Raw genomic sequence first — 15,701 nt, 5'->3', positions numbered from 1 at the left:
TGAAAGTGATTACTGTATCAGTGGCATACACACATATGCTATCTGTGACTTGAGGATTCAAACACAATGTCTGCTCACAGTGTTGGCGGTAGTGTGCATTGCATCAGTTTAGACTTAAAGGACCATTAAAATCAACATTTTAACACTGCATAAAAATGTTTGATTATTGAAAATAAAAGATTATTGTAAAATGCATTATTTATTTTGCGGCATATGCCATGAATTATAAATGTAATTATGGTATACTGTGAATCTGCTGGGCCTGCTGAAAAAAAAAACAATCAATATATATTTTGTGTGGGTCACTCATTGAAATTTGACTTGTAATAGGGTGTAGGTAGCAAAAAAGCTCAAAATTGGCTCAATACTGGTGTGAAAAAAAGCAGTGAAAGGGTTAATGTACTTTTTAAACATACTCTGATAATTATGATCACTTAGAAGACTCAGGAGCATGGGCGTAACTACTGGGATCTCAGATCGCAATTAAAGTTAACGCTCCTCGGAATAGCGCGTCCTCAGAGCTCTGGTTAACTGTTTTGCAAAACAAAAAATTGCCACAAAACACATCAGAAATACAATACAAAGTACAGTTACACTCAAAATAAGACTGTCTGATAAAAATTATTAAAAAAACATTGCACAAAAAGTGTATACATATACTGTGTGTGTGTGTATATATATATATATGTGTGTGTGTGTATGTATGTATGTATATATATATATATATATATATATATATATATATATATATGTGTGTGTGTGTGTACAGATGTATTTCTGTATTTATATGTGTATAGATTTATTTACAGACATATAAACACATATATACATATGTACACATATATATAAATATGTATACAGTAGGTGTATTGGAGCTCTTTGTAGTTAAGTACTTGAAAACGTGTAAAAGCATATTCATGCAATATTCATATTTAACTTAATTTGAGTGTTAGTGTGTATTTACTATAAATATTTCACATTCCAATATTTTGCTCATAGCAGAATATGTTCTATGTATTTTAACGTCATGCAAAAACTAACAGTTAATGACAATGGACGTACCTGGTACGTCAGGTGTCTAACAGAGTGCTGGAAGCGATCACAATCGCTTCCAGCAGCTCTGAGGGTATTGCAGTGATGCCTCAATATGGAGGCATCCTGCAATACCCCTTTACAAGCCTCCGATGCAGAGAGAGCCACTCTGTGGCCCTCTCTGTACCGGTAGCGATGGTGCCGTTGTCCGGGTGGGAGGGAGCGTGCGCGTGAACATAGTTTGCGTGGGAGGGAGCGTGTGCGTGAACATAGTTCGCGTGCGTGAGGCGCGCGTGCATGTACACGCGCATTAGCCACACTGACACCAATGAGGGCAGAAAGGGAGAGAAAGGTAAAAAAAAAATTTCATATATAAATGGATATGGGAGGGGGAGGGGGTGGGGTATTGTGGGGGGCTGCTACACTACAGAAAGAGCTAAGTTAAAAATAAAATAAAAAAATACTTTGTTTATTGGGGCCAAACTGGGTACTGGCAGACAGCTGCCAGTACCCAAGATGGAGGTAATTAGGTAGGGGAGAGGGTTAGAGAGCTGGAGGGGGGGATCAGGCAGGTTGGGGCTAAGGCAGGGGTCCATCACAGCTAAAATATTTTTTTTTTTTTTTTTTTTTTTTTTAAAAACCCTCTCTTATTTAGTACTGGCAGACTTTCTGCCATTACTTAAGATGGCGGTAACAATTGTGGGGTGGGGGAGGGAAGAGAGCTGTTTGGGAGGGATCAGGGGGTGGGATGTGTCAGGTGGGAGGCTGATCTATAAAATTAACCCTGCCAGCTCCCTACAAGCTACCTAATTTAACCCCTTCACTGCTGGGCATAATTCACGTGTGGTGCGCAGCAGCATTTAGCGGCCTTCTAATTACCAAAAAGCAACTCCAAAGCCATATAAGTCTGCTATTTCTGAACAAAGGGGATCCCAGAGAAGCTTTTACAACAATTTCTGCCATAATAGCATAAGTTGTTTGTAAATTATTTCAGTGAGAAACCTAAAATTGTGAAAAATGTAAAGCTTTTTTTTTATTTGCTCGCATTTGGCGGTGAAATGGTGGCATAAAATATACCAAAATGGGCCTAGATCAATACTTGGGGTTGTCTACTACACTACACTAAAGCTAAAATTAACCCTACAAGCTCCCTAATTAACCCCTTCACTCCTGGGCATAAAACACATGTGGTGCGCAGCGGCACTTAGCGGCCTTCTAATTACCAAAAAGCAACCCCAAAGCCATATAAGTCTGTTATTTCTGAAAAAAGGGGATCCCAGAGAAGCATTTACAACCATTTGTGCCATAATTGGAGAAGCTGTTTGTAAATAATTTCAGTGGGAAACCTGAAGTTTGTGACAAAATTTGTGAAAAAGTGAACTTTTTTTTAATCGCATTTGGCGGTGAAATGGTGGCATGAAATATACCAAAATGGGCCTAGATCAATACTTTGGGATGTCTTCTAAAAAAATATATATACATGTCAAGGGATATTCAGGTATTCCAATCCTGACAGATATCAGGGTTCCAATGTAACTAGCGCTAATTGTGAAAAAAAAGTGGTTTGGAAATAGCAAAGTGCTACTTGTATTTATTGCCCCATAAATTGCAAAAAAAGCAAAGAACATGTAAACATTGGGTATTTCTAAACTCAAGACAAAATTTAGAAACTATTTAGCATGGGTGTTTTTTGGTGATTGTAGATGTGTAACAGATTTTGGGGGTCAAAGTGTGTTTTTTTCCATTTTTTCCTCATATTTTATCTTTTTTTTTTTTTTTTTAGTAAATTATAAGATATGATGAAAATAATGGTATCTTTAGAAAGTCCATTTAATGGCGAGAAAAACGGTATATAATATGTGTGGGTACAGTAAATGAGTAAGAGGAAAATTACAGCTAAACACAAACACTGCAGAAATGTAAAAATAGCCATTGTCATTAAGGGTAAGAAAATTGAAAAATGGTCCGGTCATTAAGGGGTTAAAATAGATATTCCTATATATATCTGTATATATCTATACCTGGGTATAAATATATATTTGTGCAAATAAAATCAGAAGAACATTGAAATGTGAAATTAGACAATGAGGCAAAGATAAGACTAACCACCATAGATGTGGGTGGGCTTTTATAGAGCTCTTGGGGTTTGGGGATCTTTGCCTCCTATTAGTGGTAGGGAAGGTAATTCCCAGGAGTAATGGATAATGGACCTTTATGAAAGAAACATAATTTATTAATAACTGATAAATTCCTTTCTTTCTTGGTGGTGAGAGTTCACAAAATTCCTTACTGTTGTTAATTCCTCACCTGGCCCACAGGAGGAGGCAAATACACCCTACACCAAAAGCTTTAATAATTCTGACCCTCCCAGCATTATGTATAGACAAGATTAGGAGGAAGAAGTAAGAAAAATAGTAGGGTAAAGAGGTGCAAACTTGAACTGCCGCCAACAAGGAAAATGGGAGGGTTTGTGGACTCTCACCCTCAAGAAGGAAAGGAATTTAAAAGGTAAGAATAAATTATGTTTTCTTTTTAAGGTAGTGAGAGGCCACCAAATTCCTTACTGTTGGGAACTAATGCTCAAGATGTGGAGTCCACAAACAAATGGGTGAGACAAAAGAAAAAAAATCAGACACCTATTGACCAGAAACTATCGCCTGAAGAACCTTCCTTCCAAAAGCTGCCAGTGTTGAGGCAAACGCATCAAATTGTTAAAATTGTGTGAAAGTATGCAAAGATGATCAAGTTGCAGCCTTGCCCTTTTGTTTTACTGATGCCCCATTTTTGAAGGCACAAAGGGTCAGAATGAGTTCAATGAGCTGTAACACATAAAGGTGGTGACTGTCCTGCCTCCAAGTAAGTCTTATGACTCACACTTCTTACCCATAAAGCTAAATTAACAGAAGTGGCCCCTTTTGACCCTTAAATTGATTTTAAAACCGATCAAACAACCTTGAAAAATTACAAAAGTCCTTAGTAGACTGTAAATAAAATTTCAAGGCTCTGACCACATCCAGATTGAGGAATAATCTCTCTTTAAGAGATCCTGGATTAGGACAGAAGAAGGGAACCACAATGTCCTGGATAATATTCTCTGAAGAAACCACCTTATGTAGAAAACCAGGCAAAGTTTGTAAAAATGCTCTGTCCTGATGATACACCAGATACAAAGGATCACAAGAGAGAGCTGAAAATTCAGATACTCTCCTAGCCATGGAAATAGCTAACAAAAAACAAACCTGCCAAAAATACTGAATATCAAAATTATGCATAGGTCTGAAGTAGGAAGATTACAAGGCTTTAAGAACCAGATAAAAACTCCATGTAGAAGAAATAAGATGGATAACTAGACTGATTCTAATGCCTGAATAAATGTCTAGATATCAGGAAGACAAGCAGGTTTTCTGTGCAATAAAAAAGAACATGCCCAACCCTTACAGTGCTTGTCAATGGACCCTTATCTAGGCCGTCCAGAAGAAATTGCAGGATTCAAGGAATCCTAACAGAATGTCATGCATATTCTCAATCTGAAAACAAAGAAAGATATACCTTCCACACTTTGTGGAAATTTTTTCTAGTAACATGTTTGTGAACCTGAATCATGGTCTCTATGTAAGAAAAGCACTAAACGTTCCATCTCCAAGCAGTCAAACTGAGAGAGTGAAGATTTTGATAAGATAGCGGACTTTGAAATAGTAGATTTGGAGGCTGAGGAAGATGCTACAGAAAAGCATCTAGAGTCTAGTAATCTGAACTAGACACGCAGACCATCGCCTGGGGGACGATGCTATTAAGATTGCAGAAATTTGTTCCTGCATTATCTGAACAATCACCCTTGGCAGAAACACAATTGGTGGAAACAGATACACTGGGTGATAGAACCAAGAAACTGACAGAACGTCTATAATGCTAGCCTGAGGATCTCTCAACCTGGGGAGGCTGTAATTCAGACAAGACACCATGAGGTCGATCTCCAGGGAAAGACCCCAGCAATTCATCAACTGATTGAAAATCTTCTAAATGAGGGACCAGTCTCCCAAAATAAAAAATCTGATGACTCAGATAATCCGCTTCCCAGTTGTAAATCCTAAAACTGTAATTGCTGAGATGAAACACTGATGGACTCCTGCCCAATGCAGTATACAAGAAACCTCCATCACCAAAGCATTGCGGGTACCACCTTGATTAGTGATAAAGACTACTGCCATGCTGTTGTCAGACTGAAAGCAAAATAAGAGAACTGATTCCAAAAAGTATCAAGCCTTAAGAACTCTGAAAATTACATGGAAGTCCAAGACTTCCAATTGGTAGCCCCTCTAGTATTTCTTAAATAATATCCTGAGCACCTTTAGCTTCACCTGCTCCTAAGCTAGGCAAATACAATACTGGGATGGTCAGGGAAATTGGAGGAATATTAAAGCTTTTCCCAACAGTAAGGAATGTTGTGGACTCTCACCACCTTAAGAAAGAAATTAAAATAAGGCTTCTCTCTTTATACAAGTGGTTTGAGACACAAAACATGATATCCAACCACTGGCAGAAAATGTAATCCCTATGATTCTCTCACTTGTAACTTAATATGAGAGTTGGGATAAAGCAATAACCCCTCAGTAGGGTATTAAATACCCTCAGGTCCTACAACCCTTACCTCGAGTAGCTGTGACCAGTAACTAAAAATAAAAGTATTTAGTTCTCAAAGACTCACTCCCCCGACACACATCATTTAGGCAGGCTCCTATAACATGTACTGTAAAGACCCTCCCTATGGACAGTGGGCAATCTCTGTCTTTTTAGCTTTTTTAGCCTTATTTCTTTAAAAATGAATAAAGATGTAAACATATATTTGTTAAATTTGACTATCTTTTTGAGAATTTTGATTAGATGTATTTAAAATCAATAATAGAATACTAACAAAACACTAAAGGCTGTGACACACTGCAAGAGATGCGGCGCAAGGCATAGCAGCTGCTTCAGGCCGTGTCGCATCGCTTCTGAAGCGCACAGAGATGAAAAGGCAGGACACACTGAGCCCGCACAACCACATCATCACGCTGTGCACCGCATCGCTTGCAGTGTGTCACAGCCTTAACTTTTCTGATAGGGCAGAGATCTAGGCTTTTCCAGACATCACAGATCACAGCAGCTGTGATATTTAGTTTTTACTTGCATGAAAAATGTAATATTTTTTTTCTTTACCACGCAAAGTGGGTATAACTCCACTACAACCGAGTTGTACTTCCTTTTTGTCATTTAAAAGCTTAGTTTTAAAAGAAAGGACATAAGCAATAATAATAATAGCAGAAATCTTAAACTCATCCTCCAAGTCTATCATCTTCTTCAGTTACACAAAAAACACGTTTCTTTTGTTCTTTTGCCCACATGTCAACCTACTCAGGCATATAGTTACAAAGAAGGATTACTGTGTACATGTCTAAACAACATTGCACACCCACTTACAGCTCATATGAATGATTTGACTTTATTCTGAATATGAAATAAAAACTTTTAACACTTGAATATTTCCTGACTATAAAGGGTCAAAAGTACAGACAACTGACAGCTGTTAAACTCTTGTTCCCACTGGTGTAGTAGACTTGGAAGAGTGGGAGGCGGGTTGTAGAAATTGTTGACCATTTGCTCAGCTATCTGTGTGTCACTGACTGCAGCTTTCCCTGTCTCTCTGTCCCTAGCTATGCAGAACTATTAAAGCTATTTTGAAAGTGACCCTTCAGCTTAAGCACATTCAGAAAGAGAGAGGGGAAAGAGGAAGGTGCAGCTGTTTGGAACCATGACTGAAGATGACGGATTCGGTTGTGGTGGAGGGTCAAGTCAGATTGAGAGATGGAAAAAAGGTCAGGGAATTGGATTTTTCTTCTGTCTTCCCTGGAAACTTGTTGATCTGGATTTTAAAGGATACTCGTATGATGTTGTAACCATTTTCCTTTATCTTGTTTTATGATTCCAGTGGAAGAATAGATGGGTGGTTCTCAGGAAGCCTTCTCCTGTAGCAGGTACAGTATGTGTGTAGTATGCATGACAGTTCCTCATCATGTGCCCATACAGAAAGCAATACGATAAATTCTAATTATAATGATAAATTAATTTCTAAATAGCAGAGAAGAATTGTTTTAATAAATTAAGGAATAATAATTTTTGTATTTTTTTTATCTGCACATAAGAATATTCCTATGTGTCCAATGTTCTAGTTGTCTCTTTCAACTTGGTAAATTGGAGTAACATATTTAACAAACCTCTGTTCCTTTTTTGGAAATGGAAATACAGAAAAACTTTTACTAAGTACAGTTTCCCCTTTAATTTTTTCTGAAAAAAAAAGTTTATTATTGTAATGATGTCTAAAATATTTTCCAGCAAATTTTCCTTTTAATATTAAAGTTTAATGAAGTTTTGAATATGCCTCAGCATTTATGGTGCAATTTTGTAATTACTAAAAACAAATTGGTGTAAATTTGCAATAAATGATAAAATATGTTTTTAGAGTTAAGTTCAAATACTTCTGTGACTTGGAATATATGTTTTTCTAATTTTATTTTTATTTTTTTTTCAAACTTTTTTTGCTTTAATTTGATCATTTATTTTTATGAGAGATTTCAAGACAACCAAATATGTCAATATGATTCATAAGTATTTTTTTTTTCTCTAAGAATATTGATCTTACAAAAATAGAAAGAGGATATAGAAGTCTCCCTAATGTGTAAGAGCGTCATAGGAAAGGGAGTGAGATGATATCTAAACATGTAACAAGGTCTCAGATTTCATTCAAGGCAACAGAGAAAAATCTAGCCTTTCCTTATTTCCCTGCTTTTTTGCATACATTAAAGGCAGCAATATTCTCATTATTCTGGAAGCAAATAAAAGCAAAATGTTTTTGTTGTTGTTGAATATGATTCATTTTGCTGTGTGTGTTAGGCTGACCATATTGCCGCTTTAAAAAGGGACACATATATAAAAAATACATATGTCAGGGCTGTTGAAAGAAATGTTTTGTATAAGAACCCTGACGTATTTTTCATATGTGTCCCTTGTTAAAGCGGCAATATGGTCACCCTAGAGTGTGTATGTGTGTGTCTGTATAAATATAAAATGACCAATAGTATGGCTATTTTTACCATCTGAAATCTTGGTTAATAATTGAATAACTGCTTCTGTTTAAAGCATTTTTCCTTAGTTCTGATTGTTACAGTAAGAATTCTACCCTGAGCATGACATCTTGTTTTTGTACTAGTCGCCAACAAGCAGTTGACTATGTATTTCAATTTCTTTTTATTAAATATCACTGTATTTAAAAAAAATAAAATTCTCACGCTCTCTCAGCTTTAAAGGGATAGTGTACTTTAAACATCCCTTTTAATTAGTTCTCAGTGATCCATTTTACCTTCTGTAGTGTATTAAATTGTTTACAGATAAGTCATTTACCTTTATTTTAGCATTTGAAATAACTACTTTTGCCCATCGTAACCCCTTCTAAAAAAAATAATGCTTAAGTATTTTCTATTGAAATGCTATGCAAACAGGGTCAGCAGATACAGTTTCACTCCCAGTGACGTGTAAGAGAGACAAGTAATGCAATGTTAATTTTAAAATGTATTCTTTAAGCACTGGGCTTTGGCATATAGAGTGAGACATGAGATAAGGAAGCATGTGTGTGTATAGAAAGTGATAACATACGGAGGTCTGATTTTTCTCCAAGCTCAGCTCATTTTAATGGGTTGTGGTTTCAAAGAACAAAACCCTCTATTTCATATGCACAATCAAACCTAAATTAACTATTATCATATATTTTAAACTCTATAGCTGGTATACTACATCATAATTGTAAACTCATTAAGGGGAAACAATTTTTACAGTACTCTGCCCCTTTAACATAACCTTTTAAATTCAAATACTATTTTAAATCAGCTTAAATAAAACATTTAGATATGCATTAAAGATGGCCTTGTAAGGTTTGTGATGATTTTTTTAAATCATGTATGTCAGATTACGCCATTGCATGATCACTTTACTTACTTATTAATCAGTGTCTCGGTCATTATTAATAGTCCACATTCGTTTATGTTGAAATATCAAGCACGTCAATTCATGACCCTTAAAGGGACATAAAGGGGCAAAATGAAATTGCACTAATACGTTAGTTATATAAAAGCAACAGTGTATTGATCAAATGCTTTTTTAAATACTAGGAGATAACTGAACACATCTGGTGAGCCAACGACAAGAGGCATATATGTGCGTAGCCACCAATCACCTGTTAGCTCCCAGTAGTGCATTACTGTTCCTGAGACTACTTGGGTATGATTTTCAACAAACAATACCAAGAGAAAGAAGTACATTGGCTAAAAGAATACATTGAAACGTCTCTTAAACTGCATTCTCTACCTTAAAGGGACACTAAACTCAGTTTTTTTATTTTCTAATTCAGATAGAGAATGCAATTTTAAGCAACTTTCTAATTTACTCCTATTATCAATTTTTCTTTGTTCCCTTGCTATCTTTATTTAAAAAGCAGTCAAATAAAGCTTAGGAGCTGGCCCATTTTTGGTTGAGAACCTGGGTTATGCTTGTTTATTGGTTTGCTAAATGCATCTACCAATAAACAAGCACTATCCATGGTGCTGAACCTAAAATGGGCTGATTTCTAAGCTTTTCATTCCTGCTTTTTAAATAAAGATAGCAAGAGTACAAAGAAAATTTGATAATAGGAGTAAATTAGAAAGTTGATTAAAATTGCATGCTCTATCTGAATCATGAAAAAAAAAATTGGGTTTCGTATCCCTTTAACCCTGAAAATGTCATGTTTGACTTCCATGTCAGACATTGCCAGTATTGGATTTGCTTCTCCCCGTCATTTTAAGAGATATATTTTGTTTATATTTATTATTATTATTTTCTATTGTATTTAATAATTCTGGCTAAGATACAAAAATTATTAGAAGTATTATTCTGAGTGACGCATTACCAGTGATCTATATGTGAGCATGAGCTACCCATTATGTTTGCCAATAAAACCTTGCTGTATACAATTAAATATCATACTTACTTTCTCTATTATTTTTGTACGAATTTATTCTTCTACTTTAACTAATTACTTAAGGCTAGATCATCAAACTGCTTCAGACAAATTCAAAGAGCTACTTTGTGTTTTTCGTGTGTTTTCCATTTAAAGGGACAGTCTACATCTTAGTCAACTTAACCCTTTGAGTGCTAAAAGTTTAAGTCTTGGGGTCTGAAGAAAAAAAAAGTTAAAACTTTGTTCAAAAAATAAAAAAATTAAAAAAAATTAAAAAAATCTTAGCACCCAGGTGGGAAAGTGCTTAGCACTCAAAGTTAAAGGGACACTGAACCCAACTTTTTTCTTTCGTGATTCAGATAGAGTATGCAATTTTAAGCATCTTTCTAATTTACTTCCTTTTTATCAATTTTTCTTCGTTCTCTTGCAATCTTTATTTGAAAAAGAAGGCATCTAAGCTAATATTTTTGGTTTAGAACCATGGACAGCACTTGTTTATTGGTGGAAGAATTTATCCACCAATCAGCAAGAACAACCCAGGTTGTTCACCAAAAATGGGCCGGCATCTAAACTTACATTCTTGAATTTCAAATAAAGATACCAAGCGAATGAAGAAAAGTTGATAATAGAAGTAAATTAGAAAGTTGCTTAACATTGCATACTCTATCTGAATCACAAAAGAAAAAATGTGGGTTCAGTGTCCCTTTAAAGTTTTATCTTAAATTAAAGTGAAAGTCAATCCTAGCATTTTTTAAACGCTAGGATTGACTGTTGAAACAAATAAAGGGTACTTTCATTCATGAAGTATAAGATACTTCATGTAGAAAGCTCCTTTATTTGTTTCAGCAAATCGCTGTTCTTAGCTGCTAACAAAGCTCAAAGCAAAAAAATTTTTGCCAAGAGGTGACATTTTCACCTCTTAGTAAATAACAGTGCGGCAAATCGGGCTCCCATGGACGCCAAGCCGGATTTACCGCATGGCTATTGGCTGAGAGGTGAAAACGTCACCTCTCTAGCACAAAAAAGCGATCTGCCGTGAGCTTCCTTAGCAGTTTAGAACGGCGATCGCTTGAAACAAATAAATACGCTTTCTCTATTAAGTATTTTATACTTCATGAATGAAAGTCCCCTTTATTTGTTTCAATAGTCAATCCTAGCATTTCAAAAACACTACAACTGACTTTCACTTTAAGCTGCAAATAGTCTTCTGCACCCCTTTCTATATCATGCAGCAGGAATGGTAAAAAAAGTTATTTTAAAATGAATATTGTTTGTGGCCAGTTTGAAATGGCTGCAAAGCTCAGCCCACTGATGACATCATGATCTGGGCTGCATCTGAAAAGCATTTTACAGTCTGTTGAATCCAACTAGTGAACCTTTTGTGATTGGAAGCAATATGCAGCCCAAAGCGTGATGTCATCAGTGGGTGGAGCTTGACAGGCTATTTGCAACTTAATCTTAGATAAGACTTTAAGATGATTAAGGTGTAGACTGTCTTCAGTGTGAGATATTTTATAGCCTAGTGCTGAAGAAATTTTGGTATTTTCAACACCCTTTTCTGTGAGTTGCTTATACAAATTATACCTTGTGTTTTTTTAACAGACTAAACATATTTATAAAATAAATTTAGACTGAGGTAAAAACATCATATGAAATTAAAATAAATAACTTTTGTATACTTTTCCTATTTCATACAAGGTAAATAACAACATGGGAGTCATTATTACAAACCTTCCCAAAACACCAACATTTAGGACTCTGTACCTATATTATTCAGTAAAAAATACTGAAATTTAGAAAATAAAATATATTGTTTTCTGTCAGTTTGCACCTTCCTACAATTAAAGTATAAATGTGTAGGAATAAAATACCTGATTTTGCAGAGGGATGGCAACTCATTTTGATACTGTATGCATGTGCATACCCCTGTTCAAATTCACAGTATTTAAAAACGCCAAAGTATCGGCAACAAAAGTAATTGTTTATAGAATTTCACAAAACGTCATCTGTTTTTACATTCACCCAGGTCTCCCAATTAGGGCTAGGTTACGAGTGGCACGCTATTTAGCTTGTTTGCTCGGGTATAAACTTCCCTAGAAGTGTGTAGCGTGTGTATTACAATTTGAAAGTCAAAAGTTTGCGAGCAAGTGTAACCCAACGCGATCCAAGTTTGCGAGCAAGTGAAACCCAACGCGCTCTAACCAAATATTGCCTCTAACTTAACATTCTCTCCCCATAGAAGTCAATAGAGTGCGCAGAAAAAAAAACCTAACACCTATCGCTCATGCGCTGACACGTCAAGAGTTATTAATTTTTCACATTACGATGTTCTTCACTTACAGGATAATGCAATTTGTATTGTAAATACATAATTCTATAAATACCTATACCTTAAGAACATACAGCCAGATTACGAGTTTTGTGTTATGGCTGGCTCACTAATAACTTGCAAGTTATTTTCACCGCTCACCTTTCATAGCGCTGCTATTACAGGTTTGCAAAAAAACTGCTTGTGCGGGCGATATGGTTGCGTTGAGCTCCATACCTCACCCAAATACAAGCAGTGTTTTGATGTGCTCATGCACGATTTCTCCATAGACATCACTGGGGAGAGCCAGCTAAAAAAAAGCCTAACACCTGCAATCGTGAAGCGTAAAACTCCGTAACGCAGCCCTATTGATGTCTATGTGGAAAAAAAAAATATGTTTAAACCTAACACCCTAACATAAACACCCCTAATCTGCCACCCCCGACATCGCCGACACCTACATTACACTTTTTAACCCCTAATCTGACGCCCCCAATGTCGCTGCCACCTACCTACACTTATTAACCCCTAATCTGCCACCCCCAATGTCACAGCTGCCACTATACTAAAGTTATTAACCTTTAAACCTCTGGCCTCCCACATCACTAACACTAAATAAATAAATATATTAACCCCTAACGTAACCCTAACCCTAATGTAACCCTAACACCCCCTAACTTTAATATAATTAAAATAGTTCCAAATACAACTTACTATTAATAACTAAATAATTCCTATTTAAAACTAAATACCTGTGAAATAAAACCTAAGGTAGCTACAATATAACTAATAGCTACATTGTAGCTATCTTAGGTTTTATTTTTATTTCACAGGTAAGTTTGTATTTATTTTAACTTGGTAGACTAATTAATAAATAGTTATTAACTATTTACTAGCTACCTAGTAAAAATAAATAAAAATTTTCCTGTAAAATAAAACCTAACCTGGGGGGCGTGTCCAAGCAGCGGCTCTGAATGGCCGCATCTTCCTTAGGCTCCAGGAGAAATAGCGGTAATCCGCCAATTATTGCTATATAATTACAGCATCCATAAGAATTACGACTGGTATCGTAACCAATATCACAGGGAGAAGCCTTTAATAGCCGAATTTGCTGTGTTTATGACCCAGGAGGCGGGACAGGACAATTGAGGCCTGTAGTGGCGGCAATTTTACAGGCAGCGCACCCCCCCTGGGAAACCGGGGTATCTAGCCAGAGCAGAGCGCGTTTAACGCAAAAGCATCACATAACTTGTCAAGTCTATACCACTACCTGATACGGACACAACAAGTAGAAAGTGGTGATTCAACACGCATCTGGAACCATGAGGCCCACTAACTCATCCGACAATATAGATTGGGGCTTGGCAAAATTGGAAAATCTGCTGCAAACTCTAATAGACAAAGCACCTTCAGAACGGGATCTCCAGAGCCTGATCGATAAAATTACCCCGGAACAACATGTACCATCCGTACAGCATCAGAACGGGGATAAACCAGATGTGACATGCTGGGGAGATAAGAACACACAACCAACAGTTTTCTTAGACAAAGAGAACAAACGCTCAGGAAATATAGTGAGAGACCCGCTTCTATTAATGCTGCTAGACTTTGAACATATCATCAGAGGAGATTTAGCCCACCTGGGTTATTAAGTTATTCACCTCTTTGGTGCAGTTGGCGTGGAGGAGCGGGGATACTCAGCCGAGTATTCTAAGATGGCGTCCATGAAGCTATCGAGTGCCCAGATCCCATCCTCAGGGGCGATCACCCCGATCATCAATGCCGGTGGGGGAGGATCGCCTTCTTCTATAGCTGTGTCTGCAGACAGTGCCGGCATGTTGTGCTGGCCCTTGTGGATGGAGCAGCTCCCCTGCGGCCTTGTTCCAGACAGCAGCCTAGTTGGTACCCAGGGGATCAGGGCCCTGGAGGTGTCGCTGGACCTCCTGGGGAACAAGCGCTTACAGAAAACGCCACCAGCCGATGCTTCAAGAGAACACTCAGGTCTCCCAAGGTGGCTTGGTTTATATCACCCAGGGTTTCTTTTCTGTGCGGGTTCAGGGGATCTGCTTTGCTCACGGGCAGACATAACGCATGGAAGATGGGCATTTGAGGTACCATAGAGCTCCGGAGGACATTACAGACTCTGTACTATGGGGCCCTTTGCATACTGCTTGGACTACCGAGTATAGGTTTTTCACACTGTTATGTTTGAAGTTTATTACTCTCACGAGTCTAACTAGTCTTACCTTATATTCATTAAAAATATACATCTCTGGTTCTAGACGTCATTACCGTAGTTAATATGTTATTATCAATTTAAATGTACTTAGTATTATTTCTTTTATTCACGTGTCTCAACATAGGGGGTAAATTGCAAGTAGAGTGTACCCAAAGCAAGATTAGAGCATATAATTATAATTAGCGACATTGTTTTTTCATATAATTATTATTCTGCTATTGCTATATATTGGGATCTTGCAGCTTCAGTTTCCAAATAACCCATTTATCCTACCGTAAGCATTAGTTGTTTCCTGTTAATGTCATGTTTATTGTGGAGAATATACTGCTTTGTTTGTGTACTCATCTTGGGGGGTTTTGAGGGGGGACCTCCAGAATAACAAATTTATGCACAAATTACACAACAGATGTTGCCACTCTTGATGGGTTTGTAATGTAGGCTATTTTTACTTAATACAGGCTTCTCCCCTAGGGCTAGCAGCCGTAGCCTTGGGGAGATACTAATAATGTAAGACTCTGTATAGCACACGTCAACCTATTCTACATAGACAACTCTCTGCCTAATAACTTATAGACGTTTGGAAATCATTTGCATATACTTATTCTCTAAGGAACCAAGCTAAGCCAAGCTAAGCTAAGCTCCTCTTGAGTTAGTGCCGTTACCCAATATTGCAGACACAGTATATACACTCAAGCATAGAATAATAGAAACTTGCCAGAAGAAGTATAAATTTATGTTAGTTGAATCTTTCACTCCCCTGTTTTAGTCAGAAAATTTATAAGTCACCCCCAACTTAATTAATATTGTTCCATGTTTGTTGCGTGTCTTTAGCTCTGGCGTATGCATCCTACCATATGTACGTCATTACCAGCCTAACATAATTCAGTTCAGTGATGCTTTTGTTTTTTATATAATGTTAACCCCTGATTGCAATAAAGCTTAATAATAGGGTCCAAGAGTGACCTATCTGTAAGTCAAGGGGATAAAAAGTGAGGAAAGAACTTATTTTTCATTTAGGTACAATAGTACAAATCAAATATGCTGTGAATATTTGAAGCTTTGTTTTTCCAACAATAATATGTGTAATTGTGATCTTA

General features: G+C 36.8%; 1 protein-coding gene across 4 annotated transcripts in view; it reads left to right on the top strand.

Annotated features, from left to right (window-relative positions):
* Positions 1–15,701, top strand: part of DOK7 (docking protein 7) — a 397,628-nt gene that overhangs the window by 12,859 nt on the left and 369,068 nt on the right. For all 4 annotated transcript variants that reach the window (XM_053704185.1, XM_053704184.1, XM_053704183.1 and 1 more), the window contains exons 2-3: positions 6,723–6,884; positions 6,998–7,043. In XM_053704185.1, coding sequence (XP_053560160.1) covers positions 6,831–6,884; positions 6,998–7,043 — 100 coding nt within the window. In that variant the 5' untranslated portion in view covers positions 6,723–6,830. The remainder of the gene's footprint in view (positions 1–6,722; positions 6,885–6,997; positions 7,044–15,701) is intronic.

The sequence above is a fragment of the Bombina bombina genome, chromosome 2, assembly GCF_027579735.1.
Source record: "Bombina bombina isolate aBomBom1 chromosome 2, aBomBom1.pri, whole genome shotgun sequence".
NCBI classification, from domain to species: Eukaryota; Metazoa; Chordata; class Amphibia; order Anura; family Bombinatoridae; genus Bombina; species Bombina bombina.
Note: the sequence above shows the minus strand (reverse complement) of the source record. Positions and strands in the feature narration are given on the sequence as shown.